This window comes from Dreissena polymorpha, chromosome 4 (assembly GCF_020536995.1).
Source record: "Dreissena polymorpha isolate Duluth1 chromosome 4, UMN_Dpol_1.0, whole genome shotgun sequence".
NCBI classification, from domain to species: domain Eukaryota; kingdom Metazoa; phylum Mollusca; class Bivalvia; order Myida; family Dreissenidae; genus Dreissena; species Dreissena polymorpha.
In genome coordinates, this window is record NC_068358.1 from 40,110,135 (window position 1) to 40,133,755 (window position 23,621).

The 23,621-nt window shown below is 35.3% G+C and overlaps 1 protein-coding gene across 1 annotated transcript in view; it reads right to left on the bottom strand.

Annotated features, from left to right (window-relative positions):
* The window catches only part of LOC127878366 (sodium-dependent acetylcholine transporter-like), a 21,441-nt gene extending 336 nt beyond the window's left edge, over positions 1 to 21,105 (bottom strand). The window contains exons 1-4 of the mRNA XM_052424892.1: positions 20,976 to 21,105; positions 7,300 to 7,485; positions 6,556 to 6,856; positions 432 to 563 (exon numbers count right to left, since the gene is read on the bottom strand). Coding sequence (XP_052280852.1) covers positions 432 to 563; positions 6,556 to 6,856; positions 7,300 to 7,482 — 616 coding nt within the window. The 5' untranslated portion in view covers positions 7,483 to 7,485; positions 20,976 to 21,105. The remainder of the gene's footprint in view (positions 1 to 431; positions 564 to 6,555; positions 6,857 to 7,299; positions 7,486 to 20,975) is intronic.
* Positions 21,106 to 23,621: the final 2,516 nt, after the last annotated feature.

Below are 23,621 nucleotides of genomic sequence, written 5' to 3' on the forward strand. Positions count from 1 at the left end.
ATTTGACATGCATTCAGCCCATTTTTCCCAGAAAGCAGCCAATATGTACAGATTTCAATGATAAACACTAGACTGGCCAATCCTGTCTTACAAGCTGTTAAACACTATTAATTAAATACACACACTGCAGTGTACCAGTGGTGAACTATAAACAGGCAGATGTGGTAGTAGAGCAGACCTCCTAGCATTCGTCATCTGCATCAGTTAACTGCAGGTAGTGCAGACAGGCAGTGGTTATCATTCCTTGCGTAGCTTAAAGCAGACTGACTTGCAAAACTGCCTCTCTACATAAGTTGTGAGCTAACGTTCACAACTAAAAATCCCAGGAAATCAAGAGATACCAAAAACTTGCGAATATCTATTTATAAAAAATCTCTAGAACATATAAGGTAGCATGAACAAACACCACGAACACAATGTTATATACCAACCTGTAAACAGAGGTATCACTTTCCATGCATTCAGTGGCCCTCCAACAGCGTACTGTCCGAGCGTTGTTTCAAGGTAGACCAGGGGGCAGCCAAATGCCACCATACTAATCACGTATGCTATGAAGAAAACCCCTGAAATGGACATTTAGAGAAATGAATGTAAAACTGTGCATGGTTGCTGCTTTCCAATTATACATCTGATACAATTTCTTTACCCAAAACTTTTTTTTTCATTAACTTGTATTTTCTTGTAATTTTGTGATATTCTTCTTAATTACTTAAAACAATCTATATCTTACAAGGGCTGTTTGTAAAACATGCATGCTCCCCATATGGGCTCTCCATTGTAGTGACAGCCATTGTGTGAATATGTTTTTGTCACTGTGACCTTGACCTTTGACCTAGTGACCTGAAAATCAATAGGGGTCATCTGCGAGTCATGATCAATCTACCTATCAAGTTTCATGATCCTAGGCCTAAGCATTCTTGACTTATCATCCGGAAACCATTTTACTATTTCAGATCACCGTCACCTTGACCTTTGACCTAGTGACCTGAAAATCAATAGGGGTCATCTGCGAGTCATGATCAATCTACCTATCAAGTTTCATGATCCTAGGAATAAGCGTTTTTCAGCTATCATCCGGAAACCATTTTACTATTTCGGGTCACCGTGACCTTGACCTTTGACCTAGTGACCTCAAAATAAATAGGGGTCATCTGCGAATCATGATAAATGTTTCTATTAAGTTCCATGATCCTAGGCCCAAGCGTTCTTGAGTTATCATCCGGAAACCACCTGGTGGACGGACCCACAGACCGACAGACCGACAGACATGTGCAAAGCAATTTCCCCCCTCTTCTTCGAAGGGGGAATAATTATATTACCTGTTTCAGAATATTTTTGTCATTCACTTAACGAAGTCAAATGTTGACTCCTGTACTATTAGTTGAACTGCCTCATTCTTACTGACCTCAAACATTTTGACACAGGGTCAGTAAATTGAAATTGGGCGTAGCTAGGGCCCATTATATATTAACTACCCTGTGTCAGTATTAAAGAAGCCATGTTCTCGAAAAACTGGGTTTAATGATTGTGCGTTAAGTGTTTTCTCAGATTGTTAGTCAACACAAGCTAATCTGGACGCCAGTTTCCGCCTAAACTGGATTTTCACTAGAAGAGACTTCCTTAAAACAAAACAACCTTAAAAGCAGCACAGGCTAATCTGGCATAACACTTAACGCACATGCATTAAGCCCAGTTTTCCCAGACCTAGCCTCAATTAATTGAGTTTAAAATTGCCCAAGGTGGCTGTTCCCAAACAACCTACATGTATATATTCTCTTTAAACTGTAGCAAACACTGTTCTTAAAGTAAATGGCAACAAATCAGTCTTTTATGTTGTAGTATTTTTATGTTCCCCCAAAATTTATTTTGGGGGGAGCGTATAGTCGTCGCTTCGTCTGTCAGTCCGTGTTCCCGTGTGTCCGTCTGTGCACAATTTTTTTTCCAGGCTATTTCTCGGCAACTAATGATCGGAATTCAATGAAACTTTATGGGAAGCTTCACTACCAAGAGGAGATGTGCATATTATCAGCTGGTTCTGGTCGAATGATTTTTCACAGAGTTATGGCCCTTTGAAATTTTTCATTAACTGTACATATAGTACAATTCTTGTCTGGGCAATATCTCAGCAACTAATGACCGGAATTCAATGAAACTTTATGGGAAGCTTCACTACCAAGAGGAGATGTGCATATTATCAGTGGGTTATGGACGGATTATTTTTCACAGAGTTATGGCCCTTTGAAAAATTCTTATCCCCCCAACTACTGTGGCCTCAAGAGGTTTCCTTTTATCTGAATATATAGTCCAATATTGTGACACAAAAACCTTTGGGGAGAATCATCCGTCTCAGACAGTTTCTTATTCTAAGGTTGTATCACTTCATTGAAAATAAGATAATATTGATGTTTACACACAAAATGCATAAAATATGAGATGCAAATTGATGGCATGGCAGTGTCTGATTACGAAAGTCAGTGTATCCCTTAAGGTCTTAGAACAGAAAGTCTTAATGAATATTGAAATCTCAAATGAATTGCTGAAGGCTTGAAATATGTGTCTAGCCAAGCAATTATACCAATACAACCAGGATCAATATCAACTGTGTGGATTATGTATTACAGACATATGAAGCAATCATTTACTTTCAAAAGAAGCTGAGTTAGTAGCAATTTGTTGCAGAATGTCCAGAAGGGTAGCAGATTAATTACGCTTACATGCAAAACAAATGTGCAAATAAAACAATTTGTTCCCAAATTTTACGTCTTTTCTAAATTTGAATGGTCAGGTTATTTAAATTCCAACAAGCAATTCGTAGAATTGATATCCCCCGCAACATATGCTTTGTTTGAGGATGGGTGCAAATCGGACGGATGAACATACTGACAGATGGACAGACGAAGGACAATAACTCAAAATAACAAGATACAAAGGGCCATAACTCTGTTTTTAACAGATGGTGTACAATGCCATTTGGCCTGAATCATCCTCTCATGCATATATATACTCATACGAAGTTTCAATGAAATACGCCAAAGCACTTCCAAGATATGGCTCCGGACACAAAAGTGACGGACGGACGGACAGCGCCAAAACAATATCCCTCCGCCTCTGGTGGGGGATATATACTCATACCAAGTTTCAATGAAATCCGCCAAAGCACTTCCAAGATATGGCTCCGGACACAAAAGTGCCTTTAGTAAAAAGCATTTTTTCAAGATACAAAGGGCCATAACTCAGTCTTTAACAGATGGTGTACAATGCCATTTGACGTGCATTATCCTCTTATGCATATATATACTCATACCAAGTTTCAATGAAATCCGCCAAAGCACTTTCAAGATATGGCTCCGGACACAAAAGTGCCTATAGTAAAAAGCATTTTTTCAAGATACAAAGGGCCATAACTCTGTTTTTAACAGATGGTGTACAATGCCATTTGGCGTGCATCATCCTCTTATGCATATATATACTCATACCAAGTTTCAATGAAATCCGCCAAAGCACTTTCAAGATATGGCTCCGGACACAAAAGTGCCTATAGTAAAAAGCATTTTTTCAAGATACAAAGGGCCATAACTCTGTTTTTAACAGATGGTGTACAATGCCATTTGGCATGCATCATCCTCTTATGCATATATATATACTCATACGAAGTTTCAATGAAATCTGCCAAAGCACTTCCAAGATATGGCTCCGGACACAAAAGTGCCGGACGGACGGACGGATGGACGGACGGACGGCCGGACTGACAGACAACGCCAAAAACAATATCCCTCCGCCTCTGGTGGGGATAATAATAAAGCTACAAAGGCGCTAAAAAGATGCAGAAGCGTTGCAACTGGGAACGTCATAATCCAGGTCATTACAAGAGACCCTTTAACATGCCTACTTTGCCAAATTGGCTTGCATGAACCTTTTGGGAGGCCAGTGGTCGGCAGGTTTTTATCGCTATAATAACCTTTTGTAAGAAACAGTAGTGACCGATTTTGAATAACAGAAAAATGAAGGTTGAGTTACATCATTGTGCTTATGTGGAGCCTCCATCAAAAATATGCTGTACATCTGATCTCCAATCAATGAAAACCACAATATCATTCCTGTGTACACATTTATATTGAACCAATGTCTAGTCAATGCAAATGTATACAAAATTTGCCACATCAGGCTATCCCACCTAATTACAAAATCATTGACATATTGTTTTCCACTTGGTACATGAGTGAAGTTTACATGTGTTTGTTACTAATTGTGTAAATGAGTGTTAGCCAATAAAACCCTATTTAATGTTGTGTGCGATTGTTGTTGAATTGAAGGATAAGTAATAGTTTATAGTCGACCCCCTCTCACAGAAAACCTTTTATCTGCACCTGATGATGCAGGAAAAAAAATAATTCCACAAATGAATGCATAAAATCTGCCGCTTTCATACCTCAAGCTATTAGCACTTGTCATTTAATGTTTACTTTATGATACATGTACTTTGTTAGGCATGTCAGAGGGTTCACATATATAAAGATAAGAAATGAAAGTGGCATGCACATTTGATGGCTTTTTTATGAACAAGTCAGTAGCTAAAACAAAATTATTGTTATTCCGATAAAAGGTTTGTTGAGGCAATAAAGCAACATTAAACATTCTCAGATGCTGTTATTCATTAATTTCTTTCTATTAAAACTTCATAAGATGATCACATTTATGTTGTAGTAAATTCTACAGCAAGATATGGTTACACACATCATCTTAAAACAAAATGAAACAAGAGGACCAGAATGATGGCCCTAATGCCCTCACTTTGTATCAAGATCGGAGTATTTCAGCTTTATTGAAGAATTGTTGAAGCAGATTTTTAATCCATTTTGCTATTGAAGTTTATACAAGATGGCTATCAGCAACATGTGGTGCTTGCGGTCAAGAATGCCATTATATAAACATGGCTGTTAGTATGGTCTTAAATACATATATGGTACAAAACAAACCCCATGGACAATCATTTTAAATATGACAAAGTAACAGTCTGCACAGGCTAAATGATGACAACATAAGAGCCTACACTCTAAATTGTGACCTTGACTGTCATATTGGTAACATTGTTTTGGCATTATATTGTAAAATGTGTTTTGAATGACCAAGTAACTGTCTGAAAAAGTTTCATTATGTCCATATTTGGTGATTGACCTCTAGGTGTTACCTTGACATTTGAACACAAGAAACCGTTGGAGACGGGTGATGCTCCCCAAAGTGTTTTTTTGTCACAATATTGCACTATATATTCAGATAAAAGGAAACGTCTTGAGGGCACAGTAGTTGGGGGGAACAATATTTTTTAATAGAAAATTTCAAAGGGCCATAACTCTGTGAAAAATCATCCGACCAGAACCCGCTGATAATATGCACATCTCGTCTTGGTAGTGAAGCTTCCCATAAAGTTTCATTGAATTCCGGTCATTAGTTGCTGAGAAATAGCCCGGACAAGAATTGCACTATATGTACAGTTAATGGAAAATTTCAAAAGGCCATAACTCTGTGTTAAATCATCCAAAAAGAACCGGCTGATAATATGCACATCTCCTTTTGGTAGTGAAGCTTCCCATAAAGTTTCATTGAATTCCGGCCATTCATTGCTGAGAAAATAGCCCGGACCAAATTTGTGCACGGATGGACAGACGAAGCGGCGAATATATGCTCCTCCCAAAATTTTTTGGGGGACCATAAAAAGACACAGGATTTTCCAAAGACAAGCCATCCCCACATGCTGAACACATGTGAAAGGGAAATTATAAATTTTAAAGTTACACTCTCAACAAGAGTATCATGCCTTGTTTTGACATAAAACGTCTTACTGTGACTTTGACCTTGAACCAGAGACAAAGTCAGGGCATTCTTGGACCTATTATGAGTATACTCATCATGGCATGGGAGGTCCAGGGGAATACCTGTCTTTGCATGATAAACATCTGGTACTTTGTATGAGGTGAACATTTAGGGTGAAACATGAGGCATTAAAAGTCTACAGAAAGTGTTATGTACCCAAACAGATCCTTTGACCTAAGAGTACAATTGAACTTTGAGCTAGTGACAAGGGTCTTACACATAACACACTGTCTCTTTATGACAAACATACATGTTTTATTTTAATTGTTTATGATCAAGTCAAAATCCCCCCAAACTGTATTTAAATTCTTAAATTTTACCTATGACCTATAATTATGATAGAATGACTAATTGACCGTCTGGATAAGCTTTTCCGGTAAGACGGATGCATGAACTCACAGTGACCAAATATGTAAAACAAAATAAGCATGTGATGCTTTGAGCATGGCCAGTTTTGACCCAAGTTCAATTAGTTGGAAAAATCTTTGTGCAGGACCTGATATATTTAACATTTGCTTAAGTGACTTTTAGGTTGGATTGTCATGATTATTTGAAATAATTAATTATAAAACATGTTCTTTTAATGCTTTACATGGTTCAACCATGCTTTTACATGATAAGTCACATAGTTCATGTGCATGATCTTTTCAATTCTTACCCAAGCAATAAACACTACAAACTCACCTCCGCCATGTTTCACGAGGCCAACCGACGCCTTCAGCAGACATCCAAGACTGTTTATGAAGCCCATGCATGTGATGAGGTACGCCCGCTGCGAATCCCACATGAAAGTTCCCTCCTCCTCTTGACCCAGATAATCCACTAGGTGGCGCTTCCGGGGCATTTTTGGCGGACAGACTCGCTGACTGAATAAGCTGACTGGTTCTGGGTCGCTGGAGACATTTACCCCTTGATTGCGGGTACTCTCGGGCTGGTTGCTGTCCACCCTCGGTGGGGGTTCTGGTTTTACGATGCTGTCTGTATCCTAAAGAAATTAAATTTTAAGATCTATTTCTCCAGTAGACCTTATAAGAAACTCAACATTCAAAGCAAAAATCTGGGTCAGGAATTATTGCAGCCTTATGGAAATGTAAAAACTGTTTGTTTCTAATCTCAAAAATGTATTTAAAAAAATACAATCATTTAAAAAAAAGGATCCACAAGGATGTTCAGTAGATGCTGTCAGTATCATTTGACAAATGCTTTCAAAGCTTATAAGCATGACATTTATATAGAATCTAATCAAACATGATAAAGCTTAGAAATAGTTAACACATTTAAAACTTAGAATTATTCAATAAGCCTGATTCTGGGAAAACTAATGCATGTGCATAAAGTGCCAACCCAGATTAGCCTGCGCAGTCTGCACATGCATAAAGCCCAGTTTTTTGTAGAATTAGTCTCCAATGAGAAATCCAATCCACAAACCCTCTCAACTCCCTCAAACTCCTGATCTGGTCCAGGGTCAACATTTCCATTGGTTGTTGCATCCCCTTCCTGTTCTTGTTGCCTAGCAACGTCGCTCTCCAGTTCAGCCTCCGATGAAACTCCATATTGTGCTTGTTCAGCTGACCTGGGTTTCTCACTCATCCCATCCACTTTCACTTTCATTATCTGTCAACAATGAGAAATAAATGAAATATTTGTGGGTTTCAGTTTGTTAGAATGGTGCAATAAAGTAAGACTATGTTGTTGTCTGGATATAAAAACATGTCCATATTTCAGTTTCTATGTATTTTTACAGGCACAATGGAAACATAAATCACCAATAAATCATAGTGTGCCATTTAACACAGGTAGTTATTTGTTTAAAAGCAACTGTACATAAAGAATACTTTATCAGTAATTCTAGCACAACATGAGACTTGTTATCTATAGACAAGGAAGAAAATCCCACATGTGTCATTCTGCAATTATTATGTTGGAGCCTGAATATGTTTTGAAAATAGTTCTTAGGAAACCCGTGGGAAATTAAACAGTGAAATATACCCATTTACAAGTAATCAATATTGTTACAAACATGCAATTTCATAACAAAAGCAAACTATTGCCATACAATCTCTAGTTATACTTTTTATGAATGAAGGTCACACTATATTGAATTGTTATGGTTCGATGACGTCATTGCTTTTTGCAGGTGATTGGACTAAGTAGAAAGATAGGTTGAGTATGGAAAAATAAAGTTCTCATGCATAATTGGGTAAGATTCAAAATAGTATATTTTCTCTCCTAGTTTATATTAACACTCAAGATTTAATTCCTACGCTTCTATACTCCTTACCCTTCGATATGCGATAGCAAACTATGAGAGACAAATAACGATAGCAAACTATGAGAAACAAATAACGATAGCAAACTATGAGAGACAAATAAAAATAGCAAAGTATGAGAGACAAATAATGATAGCAAACTATGATAGACAAATAACGATAGCAAACTATGATAGACAAATAACGATAGCAAACTATGATAGACAAATAACGATAGCAAACTATGATAGACAAATAATTTCATCAATCTCACAAACCAGTTATCAAATAAAATATTTCAGAATACATTTGCCCACATTTATTCAATTTTTTAAAATATCTTCACAAAAATTAATTGTTTCAAATCCCTTCAATTTCCAAAAATATAAGTGTTAATTTTTTAATAATTTTAAGTGTCTTCTTATTTAAAAAAAAAATGGACCCTATACTTATTTTGTTTTCCAGGTTGGGGTTTTGATCATTTTTGCTTTAAACTTTAAATTAACTAAAATTACATAAAGAAAGAATGTAAAATAGAGATATGAAAGATTTCTGCATGTCATTGAATATTCTTATTAAATTTGGATTCGTTAAAAAAATGGTTGGGGGATGGCCTTAGATGGTTCAGACAAAATTGTTGGTAGAACAAAGGCAAGAATATTGATGATATGACCTAACTGGCAAGGACAATAAGCAACCTGGATTCTTAGTTCAATCTGCATTTTATGGAAATCCAACAGATTTCTGTGAAACCAGCAAATATGTTTTTCATTAGCAAACACATATATCAATATCTTTTGCCTGAATTGTCACATAATAAGATCTCTAAGTTACATTTATTATTGATTTAAATGACAGTGACTGTCAGAATAATTGGGCCTTGTATTTAAAAATTGTTACATTGATGGAAATATGTCTACTGGCACAGTATTCTCTTTTAACATTGGCAAAGAGGAAATTCCCCAAACACTCATTAATTTTATCAATTAATTTGCTGTGTTTTATATGCATTGAAGAAGTCTCTTACACTGAGGCTTTAAACAACAAAAACAAAATCATTATTCCAAAATAGAAACATTTTCCTGTGGGATTTATTGTTTTATCTTCTATGATGAACAAACCAGAATGTAGTTTACCTGTGAAAAAAACACACAACATATTTCCAACTGATTTTAACGTTTTTACAAGCATAAGCCAATTCTAAATTAAGATTAAACAAGAGGGCCATGATGGCCCTGTATCGCTCCACTGTTTTTTTATGTGAAAAAAAACGTGCAATGCGCATGGGTTGAAATGTACTCAAGCATGTGACTTTCTCTTTCTATCCCTCGTCCCACTGGGCGCTTAAAGTTGGAAGGGTGAGCATTTTTATATATAAACAAGATGTGTTTGTGAAACACAATGTCCCTCTATATGATGTTTGACCTTGTAGGATGACCTTGACCTTGACCCTTCACCACTCGAAATGTGCAGCTCCTTGAGATACACACGCATTTCTAATATAAAATTGCTAGCTTCAATATTGCAGAAGTGACATTACATGCGCAATTTTGACTCATATATTTGACCTTGAAGGATGACCTTGACCTTTCACCACTCAAAATGTGCAGCTCCATGAGATACACATGCATGCCAAATATCAAGTTGCTATCTTCAATATCGCAAAAGTATTTATAAAATAAGCGATTTGGGCCACATATATTTGACCTCTGACCTTGAAGAATGACCTTGACCTTGACCTTTCACCACTCAAAATGTGCAGCTCCATGAGATACACATGCATGCCAAATATCAAGTTGCTATCTTCAATATCGCAAAAGTATTCATAAAATAAGCGATTTGGGCCACATATATTTGACCTCTGACCTTGAAGGATGACCTTGACCTTGACCTTTCACCACTCAAAATGTGCAGCTCCATGAGATACACATGCATGCCAAATATCAAGTTGCTATCTTCAATATCGCAAAACTATTCATAAAATAAGCGATTTGGGCCATATATATTTGACCTCTGACCTTGAAGGATGACCTTGACCTTTCACCACTCAAAATGTGCAGCTTCATGAGATACACATGCATGCCAAATATCAAGTTGCTATCTTCAATATTGCAAAAGTATTCATAAAATGAGCGATTTTTGCCACATATATTTGACCTCTGTCCTGGAGGATGACCTTGACCTTGACCTTTCACCACTCAAAAAGTGCCGCTCATGAGCTACACATGCATGCCAAATATGAAGTTGCTATCTTCAATATAGCAAAAGTTATCTCAAAATGTTAAAGTTGGCGCAAACAGACAGACAGACAGACAGACAGACCAACCAACCAACCAACAGACAGGGCAAAAACAATATGTCCCCCACTACTATAGTGGGGGACATAAAAAGTTACTACTGTGTTAACTAAACAGACTAAAAAGCCTGGGAATTGTTGCACGGGTCCTTTGCTTATAACGTAGGTACATTTATCTCTCCAAAAGATATTGTCCTTCTTTCTATTTCACATATTTTTAGATGCTGAAGATCAAATCTACGAAATTGATTTGAAACAGATTCACAAGACCCATATGAATCAAAATGCCTTACCCCTTTACCAAACAACACATTTTAGACATTCCCAATTTGAAAGAGGTTGCAGACGACAATTAAATTTTAATGGAATCTGAAGGAAATGATCAGGTAGGGAAGAAATAATTGTGATAAAAGGAGAAATTGCTCATCTTGAGCAATTTCTCCTTTTATAACAATTATTTATAAAGTTGTCAGCTACAAACCTGTAAAATCCTGTTAGTGTTTGGTAAAGGGTTAATAATCTCTGGTTCCTTCTTAAGAGCCTTTCACACATCTATAACAAATACAATAGTAGCATCTTTCTTTGTAAAGAATCATCTCAAAATATAACAAGGGCTCTTTGTAAAACATGCATGCCCCCCATATGGGCTGTCAGTTGTAGTGGCAGCCATTGTGTGAATACGTTATTTGGCTCTGTGACCTTGACCTTTGACCAAGTGACCGAAAAATCAATAGGGGTCATCTGCGAGTCATGATCAATGTACCTATGAAGTTTCATGATCCTAGGTGTAAGCCTTCTTGAGTTATCATCCGGAAACCATTTTTCTAAGTTGAGTCACCGTGACCTTGACCTTTGACCTAGTGACCTGAAAATCAATAGGGGTCATCTGCGAGTCATGATCAATGTACCTATGAAGTTTCATGATCCTAGCCTAGGCATAAGTGTTCTTGAGTTAACATCCGGAAACCATTTTACAATTTGGGTCACCGTGACCTTGACCTTTGACCTAGTGACCTGAAAATCAATAGGGGTCATCTGCGAGTCATGATCAATGTACCTATGAAGTTTCATGATCAAGCATTCTTGAGTTATCATCCGGAAACCATTTTACTCTTTCAGGTCACCGTGACCTTTGACCTTGTGACCTGAAAATCAATAGGGGGGTCATCTGCGAGTCATGAACATATTTGGTAGAGGACTATTAGATATCACTACATACCAAATTAAGTAGCCCTAGGCTCTATAATTATGAACAAGAAGATTTTTAAAGTTTGCACAAAATAGGCCTTATTTAAGCATATGTTCATTTTTGTGACCCCCGGGGCAGGGTCAAATTTGTCCCCAGGGGCATAATTTGAACAAACTAAGTAGAGACCTATTAGATGTCACTACATACCGAATTTGGTAGAAATAGGCCCAATAGTTATGGACAAGAAGATTTTTAACGTTTGCAAAAAATGGGCCTGAAATAAGCATATGTTCAATTTTGTGACCCCTGGGGAACGGTCAAATTTGATCCAAGGGGCTTAATTTGAACAAACTTGGTAGAGGACTACCAAATTTGGTAGCCCTATGCCATACGGTTATGGACAAGAAGATTTTGAAAGTTTGCACAAAACAGGCCTTATATAAGCAAATTTTCAATTGTTTGACCCCCCGGGGGCAGGGTCAAATTTGACCCAAGGGGCATAATTTGAAGAAACTTGGTCGAGGACTATAAGATGTCACTACATACCAAATTTGGTAGCCCTAGGCCCTATGGTTATGGACAAGAAGATTTCTAAAGTTTTTCACAAAATAGGCCTGATATAAGCAAATTTTCAATGTTTTGACCCCCCGGGGCAGGGTCAAATTTGACCCCAGGGGCATAATTTGAAGAAACTTGGTAGAGGACTATAAGATGCCACTACATACTAAATTTGGTAGCCCTAGGCCCAATGGTTATGGACAAGAAGATTTTTAAAGTTTTCACAAAACAGGCCTTTTATAAGCAAATTTTCAATTTTTTGACCACCCGGGGCAGGGTCAAATTTGACCCCAGGGGCATAATTTGAAGAAACTTGGTAGAGGACTATAAGATGTCACTACATACTAAATTTGGTAGCCCTAGGCCAAATGGTTATGGACAAGAAGATTTTTAAAGTTTTCACAAAATAGGCCTTATATAAGCAAATTTTCAATTTTTGACCCCCGGGGCAGGGTCAAATTTAACCCCAGGAGCATAATTTGAACAAATTTGGAAGAGGTTCACCCCAAGAACATTCCTGAGAAATTTCATCAGAATTGGACCAGTAGTTTAGGAGAAGAAGATGTTTAAAGAAAAAGTTAACGCACGAACACATGCACGCACGCACGATGGACACAGGACCATGACATAAGCCCTCTGGCCAGTGGAGCTAAAAATCAGAAAATGCTTTGACTCAGTCTCTATAAATATTTGGAACACAAACAAAATGTGTTAGTATCTAGAAAACTTACTGAACCCTGTCACTTAAAAATATAATGCAAGCAGTTGCAGCAAAATAGCTTGGAATTGTGCAAAAATTACAGACACTTAATTCAGTCAAATTGAAAATAATGTACTAAATATCATATATTATGACAATCACGTAAGGACATGATAATCACAAAGGGGCGCAAGTGGCCATTAGGCTGTATTTTCTGGTATTTTTTAATAATATTAGAAATTTGCATAAATATGTTACACATATTATATTTACTGTAACGCTTATCTGCAATTTACTGAACAACCTTTAATTCTCTAAGTCAGAGCGGCAAATATGATCATGTTAATAATGACCTTGCATAATGTGCAATAATATACTGATATAATCTTATGGATCTTTTGTTATTTATCCAATCAGATTGGCAAACATTAGGGCCCAGCATGACAAACATTCTAAAGGATTGAGCTCAACTCAGAAGATGAGTATTGAGAATGTCAGTCAGCTCACAAACATTCCAAGTCTCAGCGATAAGAATTTCAGCATATTATTTCTCAAAGTCAGTAGTGAATCTGATTCAAAACTCATAAAAACACAAGTGAACAACAAAATGAGCATGTTGGTCAAATTTTAACTCATCTAAAAAATGCGAAAACTTTAAACTTTAAAAGTATGCATGTGATAATTGGCCATAGATTGTAGCTGCATCCAATTTCAGAGATCTAAGGGTGCAATCTGGGATTACATAAATATATACATCATTTGTATTACAGAGAAGTCTGAAAACCTTGACATAAATATCCTTTAAACTGCACCATGTTCACCTTTAAGATTAATTATAATTACATATCCAGATTACCTTACGGTTGAACGCTTTGTTAGAAACAATTATTAAATTTCCCTTTATCACCAACATTGAAAGTTATCTATTTCTATATGCACCACACCAAATGCAGTTTCAAAGATAACATTTTAAATTCAAGATTTATTGAGTTTTCTGACAAAGAGAAATCCATCTTAATTTAGTCAGTGAAAATAGTCCTCTGGGCAACACAGTAAATATCTGCTTTTTCGAACTCTGCTAGCAATTCTGGAAGACATTAATAAAAAAGCTAGAAATGTTGCATGTTTCACCAGTAAAGCCTCGTGCTTTTATCCTATATATCATAGTTTAAGCTTTAGAAAGGTGACTGATATTTAAAAAGTGCTAATGATGATGCTTGGACAAAAATAATCATATGTGTCTTGTTCTGTGAAAATTGGGCGAAATGCATGTGCGTAAAGTGTTGTCCCAGATAAGCCTGTGCAGTCCGCACAGGCTAATCAGGAACAACACTTTCCGCTTTAATGGTATTTTTGTTTAAAGGAAGTCCATTTTTACCAAAAACCTAGTTTAAGCGGAAAGTGTCATCCCTGATTAGCCTGGGACGACACTTTACGCACATGCATTATGCCTGAGTTTTATCAGAACGAGACACATTTCATAATTCATGTAGTAGCATTTATCGTCATGCAGGACTCACAAAGAAAATGGTTGAGAAATATTAATTACATATAATAAGCAATGTCCAAAGCACATGTCCACTTGTGTTATATTGATGTAGATGTTTTGTTGATGTTGTTTAAACTTTTAGGTTTGTGATGACATACATTATGTTAATTCTTGTAAATGTATTAATTGATATCAGACTATAGGTAACAGCTAACATACTTTACTTGTCCTTCAATGGGTTCTCAGTGTTTTACTAGAAAATTATATTTTGGACTGACCAGTAGATTCTAATTAACAAAATTGTGTACTGAAATAAAATATGCATTAATAAAATTGATACTCATTATTTCTATTTTGCTACTCGATCATTACATACATATGCTGTCTGAGGACAGTAAAGCTATCTCCGGGATTAGTTTATTACATACATATGCTGTCTGAGGACAGTAAAGCTATCTCCGGGATTAGTTTATTACATACATATGCTGTCTGAGGACAGTAAAGCTATCTCCGGGATTAGTTTATTACATACATATGCTGTCTGAGGACAGTAAAGCTATCTCCGGGATTAGTTTATTACATACATATGCTGTCTGAGGACAGTAAAGCTATCTCCGGGATTAGTTTATGATCAATGCCCTGGGAAAACAGAGCTAAATGCATGTGGGTGAAGCGTCATCCCAGATAAGCCTGTCTATTCTGAAGAGGTAAATCAGAGACGACACTTTCCACTTTTTATGAATTTTGCATTTACAGAAAATTCAGTTTTGTCAGAAAGTGTTGTCCCTGACTGGCCTATACGGACTTCACATGTGTATATTTGAGGACACTTTACACAGATGCATCAAGCTTTGTTTTCCTAGAGCAAAACTCATATGTTGTAGTAGCCATCTTGGGCTGTCAAGTACTTGTTATTGTCAGAGTTGGCAAGAAAACTTGTTTCACGTTTGGTAAAACAGCTAAATTAACAAAAAAAGTAATCTTAAATTATTCATGAAAATTATTGAAAGGAAAAGCATGCCAACAATGATAGAAGTAAAAAAGAGTTACAGCATTTGTTGTTTGTGCAAGCCGAAACAAAACAGTAAAATCAATTGCAATTGTCCAGGACAGAAAAAATGTTGCTTTATTATATTTTCTTTTTATCCTGGCAAAACACTGGGTGTCATCACTGCATCAGACAAAAATGTGTTATTTGCCAGACATGTTATTTTCTAATTTCAATGTCTGCCACACATTGCCTGCCCGTCTCCTAGATTATCAAGAAAACAACAGTAGGACAATTGGACTTGTCTGAGAAGTTATTTCTGGCTGCTGTGCAAAATGTTGGTCAAGATTGGATGAACAACATTAAGGCGATATCAGACATCCCCAAAGATGATCAAATAAACAAACATTGGTGTGAAAACTTACAACAAATCATAAACAAACACCAAATAAAAATCCAGTCCAGTCTTTGTCCATAGTGGTACATTGTCATTAATGAGCTTTTTATCACACTAGAGGCCACACTTTAATCTTGCTATATCTAGGCAAGATTTGAATCTCTATCACTGTGCATGCACCCACAAAGTATGGAACAAAGTGAAATTTAAAAAAAAAATTTACTGTTTTTTAATGCCACATGTATGACTAAATCTTGATAAAACTTGGTAAGAATTTTTATGTAAAGATGGACTTTGGGTCATTTTTGTCCCTAAACAAGGCCAGCAGGTCAAAGATATATATTTTTATCTTGTTACTAATAAAAAACCCAAACATATGACTCAATTTTAATAAAATTTTGTCTATATGGTTCCCATGGTTGCATATGTGTCAAGTGAGATCAAAAGATGGGACACCAGGTCAAGTCTTTGACAACTTCAACTCAGATGAGCGCTTTATGGCCATCACAGACCTCTTGTCTTGTACAATTAGTTTATAAACTGTTTTTGATTACTCAAATATGTATTTTTATGAACTTGTGAAGGGTTCACATGCAAAAAAAACATTATTTGGAGAAAAAACACACACTAGTTATTGAAATATAAAAGATTTCCACTCTAACTCAAAATGTCAATTTGTGTAAAACTTCTGCTACAAATAATCGCAAACACACATGCTATTTGACCAACACAAGCTGGTTTTCTGATGAATTCAATGCGAGACAATCTTTTTTTCTTGGTGTATCAGGTTGCAGACAGACTTAAGGATCTAAAAAAAAAGGCAAAGGTTCTGACCATCTGTAAAAAGGCAGCAAAACAGCATTCCAAATATGGTTGCTGTCTTTTCATAACATAGGTGATACATGAAATAAAACTTGTAGTGTTAGGCAATTATTTAAAAATCAGATGTTAAAGCACTGATAGGAAACAAAACATTGTGCCTGTTGATTATTTCAACATCATGAATGGACTAAAGATTATCATATAAGACATTCATAAGAACAATATCTCATAAAGCCATAAAGATGAATAATAATGAACTGGTTAAGTGAGTTTTTGTGTGATAAATTTTACTTTAACCAAAAACTGATCCATCAAGCTGCTTTAATGTCTTTCATATTTATAGAGCAAGATCTTTCCACAACAAAGTCTTTTCTATGACTGAAGAAACAAGAAGGCCATGATGGCCCTTAAGTGCTTACCTGACAATTGTTGAAGAAAAATTGTTCAAGAAAAAAACACTTTTTGTTAAGGCTCATTTGAATGATTGCTTAAAAAACTAAATGAAAAATATGTTGATTTGTATGACCGTTAAAAGAATGCAAATTGATAATTGTATGAAAGCATAAGAAAAAGAACTGATAGAACATGACTATTTGTAACACTTACAAGCTACAATGTAATCAAAAATTGCTTGTCCTGACTTTTTTTAGAACAACAATGCTCAATGATGATGCAGTGCCAAAATTTAATAACATGAAACAAGATTCACAGAAGCTGCTCTTGATGCAAGATGGGAGTCTAGCTGTTATTGTAAAGGAATGAGAAGAAATACAGACGGCACAGGAGGAAAATGACTGTGACTACTTTGAGATGATACTGAAAAACATTTCAAATGCCATATACTTGTTTCCAACAGATTTCATTCCTGAAGACAAATAAATAACTTTGTACACAAATCAGCAAAAACCGAAGCTACAGAAACTGAAGAGTCCACCAATGAAAACCATTGACTCTGGTCACTTCTCATCAGAGATTACTTCCTACTTCCATAGTTAAATACAATATGGGCCATTGCCGACACTCTTTGTCATGCAGCTTGAGCTATCGCAAACTTCCGAAAACATTTTGGGGTTCAACTTCCGCCAACGCACCATCATGGTTATCACAAACTACTGCCGGAACACAAGATGAACATTTTCAGGGCCCCTGAGGAAACATGTTTACGGGACCAGGCATACCAAATTGTCCGTGAAATCATCAAGTTGACTTTCAAGAAGAGACAAGGCCAGTCATAACCTGGTTATTCCAGCATATTCTACTTTACTTCGAATTGGAAGGTACACTTATTTTAAAGCTAAATCAATCCTTTCTTTTGTGCGTTGACATAAACTTGCTACATATATGAACATGGAGCATCAGACTCTGCTTTAGAGGGGCCTTTTGACGTTTCGGTAAATTGACAAAATTCAAACAAAAGGGCCAAGATGGCCCTAGTTTGCTCACCTGAGCGAAGTCGGTTCATTCAATCTTTGTAAAAAATATGACCTTGTGATCAACTGTTTGAGCCAGATGAGTCAGATATGATTATTACTTTGATTTGCATCAAGAAAATCATTCTCTTAAAATACTCAAGTATTAGGTGAACAAGCTGTGTTTGTGAAACACTATGTCCCCCATATATTCGACCTTTGACCTTGGAGGATAACCTTAACCTTTCACCACTCAAAATGTGCAGCTCCATGAGATACACATGCATGCCAAATATCAATTTGGTATCTTCAATATTGCAAAAGTGATGGCCAATGTTAAAGTTTGACGCAAACCAACAAACCAGCCAACAAACCAACAGACAGGGCAAAAACAGTATGTCCCCAGTATAGACTGAGGGACATAAATATACAGCTTCTAAAGCTTCTGAGTACATTAAAGACAGTTATAGTTGATAGACAAATGGACAGATGGAAAAAAAAGTGAAAGGCATCAATCTCGTATTGTTTCTATCTACATGCTGCCTTTTGACAGGCTTATTAAATGTAACACACCAAGAGTACAAATCTTATGTAATCACAAAAAATCATTTTAAACTCTTCTGAGATATAAATAAAACCAATGTTTACACCAACTTTCATGATGATTGGGCAAAAATTGTGACTTCTACTATACAAATATAAGGAAAATGTGCCCCCCCCCCCTCCCCCCTGGCAGCCATGTTTTTCAACAAACCAGAACCATTTTTGAACTCAACTCTCGTATCTAGGAAATAAATGTTTTGACCAAACTTTATGAAAATTGAGCCAAAAATGTGACTCCTAGAGTGTTCACATGTTTTCTCTTTATACAAATAGAGAAAACTGCCCCGCCCAATGGCGGCCATGTTTTTTCACCGATCTGGACCATTTTCGAACTCGTCTGAGATATCAATAAAACCAATGTTTTGACCAAGTTTCATGATTGATTGGGCAAAAAATGTGACTTCTTGACTGTGAACAAGCCTTTTTTACTATATAAATATAAGGAAAACTGCCCCTTCCCCCTGGCAGCCATGTTTTTCACCGGACCAGAACCATTTTCGAACTTTACTCACTTATCTAGGAAACAAATTTTCTGACCAAATTTCATGACGATATGACCATAAATGTGACTTCTAGAGTGTTCACATGTTTTCACTATATACATATGAAGAAAACTGCCCCGCTCCCTGGTGGCCATGTTTTTTCACCGATTTGGACCATTTTTGAACTTGTCCGAGATATTAATAAAGCGAATGTTTTTACCAAGTTTCATGATGATTGGGCAAAAATTGTGACTTCTAGATTGATCACAAGGTTTCTCTATAGCCAAATAAGGAAAACTGCGCCGCCCACTGGCTGCCATGTTTTTCAACAGATCAGAATCTGAGCAATCAGGTGAGATAAAAACTTCAGATTCGCAAATTTTCGTTTTAGTTATAATATTTGCGAGGAAACAGTAATACTTAACATTTACCATGCTCTATAATAGCCATTATTTGCATCTTTTGACAATTTAAAAACCTGAAAATTATAAAGCGTTGCAACGCGATAAGATTGAATGATTTGGAGAGTTCTGTAGTTGTTGTTATATTTTGTGAAACTTAGAGAATTGCTTATATAAAGTAAAAAATACAACAATCATTGTATGAGCACGGATGGCCGAGTGGTGTAGCTGGTAGACTTTTACTCCAGGGCCCGTATTCACCAACCGATTCTTAGACTTAAGAATAAAGAATAGACTTACAACCAAGAAAAATGTGTTCAGTGTTTGAATATATACAGGCCTCCACTGGTAATTATGTCATTAACAAAATGTTCTTTATGAAGAATAATATAGATAGAAATGTTTACTGCAGAGTTTGACTCAAAATTAAAGAAATTATTGAATATTCTAATTTTAAGAATTTTCTTTATTCTTAGACTTAAGTCTAAGAATTGTTTGGTGAATACGGGCCCTGGACTCCAGGGGTCCAGTTGTTCCAGCCCTGTTGAGGGTTTATCTTTTATTTTCCTTTTTAAAATTTCATTCTTGACAAACTTCAATACATGCCAAAATCTGTGAAAAGGCCCCTTTAAAGGAGCATAAAAATGCCAAACTCTAAATGGATCCCTAATAAGTATTTTGGAGAACAGGAATAGGCGTGATCACTACATGCAGTGACTTATAAAAAAGGCTTTAGGGAAATGAAAATAATGTTTTGTGTAAATTCTTAAAATTCTGGTTTTGATAAATTCTGCTGCCATTATAAGCATTTCAGTTGCATACAACCCATGGTCCATTAACTCATTGTTTATGTTTGCATTTCTATGCAGAATTGTTAAAAATTGTAAAATAATTGTTTTATGAACCAGCAAAAGTAACATAAAACAATAAGAACATCATTGCATACACTATTATAATCAACACTAAATATTCAACTATATGACAGTAAAATTAAAAATATTTTTTGTTTTTAACATAACAATATATTGTCCCACAATTATTTTTTATATAAATAGCCAAGTATTCAATTTTAACAAATTTATTTAGCTTGATTAGATTGAAAGCCTAATGCTTATTTAAACCCTCTTAAATCATTTCATGGGTTATAACAGAAGTTGATTTCTTTGGGAAGAATCTTAAAAAAGTTCCCAAAGTGGGTATTGAATCCCTGACCTCCTGAGGTAGCTAGCCTAAGGGAGACACCATATCTATAACGCAACAGCATTTGGGTGGTAAATTTAATAAATCATTCCAAAGGAGAGCCATGTGAACCATTAAGCGCAAGAACTCAACATATTTGGCATTTAAAAAGTATGCAGTGATTTGTACATGGGATTATTTTAGAAAACAAATTATTTTTAATAATAATAATAATAATGTAATGTTTGTTAAATAAAAGCAGTATTTAATTTCCTATTCGCTATTTTTGTGAAGCTGATAATTAGACATTTAAATATAAAAAAAACATCATGAAAAACTCACCAATTTTCCATCTAACACAACTTATCCAAAACTTCAAACATAATTATTTATTTCTACATTTCACATAATAACACATGAATTAAGCCCAATATCTGATAAGCAAATATTTATTCTTTAACCATCTAATGTCCCTCATTGTTAAGTATTACTGCCTTGTAACCTGTCTGGCTATGTGATGAAGCAGAGCATGATTCAACAATTTTCTCCAATCAATAAGCCTCACTTGAGGATCGATGTATCTGCACAATAACTTGCATGTTTGTCTGTGATTCAAGACTCATAAAAATATATATTATTCTACTTGCGATTACCTTTGAGCTTTTATTGAAAAGATAATTTTAGAAACAGATTTTTTATGATAATTGTTAGGTTTACAAAAATACTTGCACCCACATTTTTGCACCCTTGCTTCCAAGTAAACAATTATTCTGACCAATGCATCACATAACTGATAAAATAGAAAATAAACGTTTTACTCATAAGTTAAAAATAATTTAGCACAACATCATTTTCCAAGGCAAACTTAAATGAATATTATTATGTAATATATACTTTCAGAATAAGTATTCGCACATATTCTAAAATTGACCAGATAACATTCAGAATTAATACAACATTTAAACATATTTAGTGAACAAAATAATTCTGCACATTCAATGTTTCAATTTTAATATATATGTGTGTATTTATTGCCTAAAATATGCACACTTTAATGTTTATCGATGCATACATAAAACAATTGAGCAGTTTCATGTTGCAATGTATTCAATTTATTCCAAAGCAATAAAATAAAAAAATGTGTGACTCACTGGTGCCTGCAATTAAAAATCTATACTCTCAATGCTTTCACTTGAACAAGCATACTTGTTAAAAGGTGAATACTAGGTACATTTTCAAGAGTTTGTCATTGGTTTGAGTACTTTGCACTCGTAAGAAAAGATATTTTGTTTAAAACTTATTACGTAATAGGCAACCTTCCCTCACAAGCAACATACATTCTATGTTATATGACATGATTCATTATTTTCAAGTTACTCACTCATTAGCAGGAAATAAATAACAAATAACACAATACAACTTATTTAAAGTTGTGTTTTTAATGCTATTTTGATGTGTTACAAGGTTTACAAATAAATGTTTATCTGTAAATAAACCTAAATGTGTGTTTGTTCTGCACATTAGAACACCAAACCTTGGTTTATTCACAATTGGGAATACTCTTGATATTTTATTCTGAATAATTACCCACATCATGCAAAAATGGGTCTTATGCCACTGTTTTTAAACCTTTTGTGTCTGCTGTCAAACTTGCATGAGTTTTAAAGCAGATACATGTAGGGTAGCTTCTGGCCAGACTGCATGACTACGCAGGCTGGTTAGACCAACGCTTATTGTCTCAAGCGGTTTAAGACTCATTTTTGCATGACAAGCTTAATATAAAGATGAACATATGAAAAGCCTACTTAAAGGTCGAAAGACTTTCAATATCATACACATTTTAGGAAAATCATGGACAATCTGAACACAGCTACAATACAGATTTGGAAATGGGTGTCAAGAAATCTTGTGAAAACAAAACATTCATATAAAATAGACATTCCAAATAATTCACACAGCCAGTTAAAATTTTAATTGAGATCATTGGCGTCGCACTGGAGTGCGGCGACTAGTATGTTATGCGGGTTTTTTTCGCTTATGGGAGGAGAAGTTATTTTACATATCAATGTATATATTTTTGTTTTAAGAATATCTTGCATAGTGGTGATTTTTTGTGTAAATTAGTGTAAATAAGTACTGCATTTGTGCCTATTACATTTATTACAACTTTTATACATAATATTTATTTTGCAGAGAGATGTATGTATATACATCTGCACATTCACAAGAAACGAGTGAAAATTAATGCCTGGTGGCAAAGTGTTCTAAATCATTAAATGTATATATGGCAACATTTGGTGTGCCTGGTGGCAAAATGTTCTAAATCATTAAATGTATATATGGCAACATTGGGTGTGCCTTGTGGCAAAGTGTTCTAAATCATTAAATGTATATATGGCAACATTGGGTGTTCCTGGTGGCAAAGTGTTCTTAATCATTAGTGTTCTAAATCATTAAATGTATATATGGCAACATTGGGTGTGCCTGGTGGCAAAGTGTTCTAAATCATTAAATGTATATATGGCAACATTGGGTTTGCCTGGTGGCAAAGTGTTCTGAATCATTAAATGTATTTATGGCAACATTGGGTGCATATTTATTAAATAATTATATAGTTTTAGCATTTATTCTTTGTGTTCAAATATTGTGAAAACATTAATATAATTACCTAGCTTTTTTCCCTGGGTAAGTAACATTAGCCTCATAGAACTTGGACAAATATAATTGATATGCATAAATGTAATAATAAAATGAATGTAGTAAATGTAATAAATGAAAAATAAACATATACATGTACATATGTATGAAGTGGCACTTGTTAAGAGTAGTTCTGTGAAATTTTCTGTAAAATCCCTTGAGAAACACATGAAAATATGAATAGAAATACTGTAAATAGCATATCTTGAAAATATTTACCAGGAGACTTCATGTTATCATACTTGTGAAAGTTAAAATTTATCTTTTAAGAAATGAAAGTGAAATATGGAC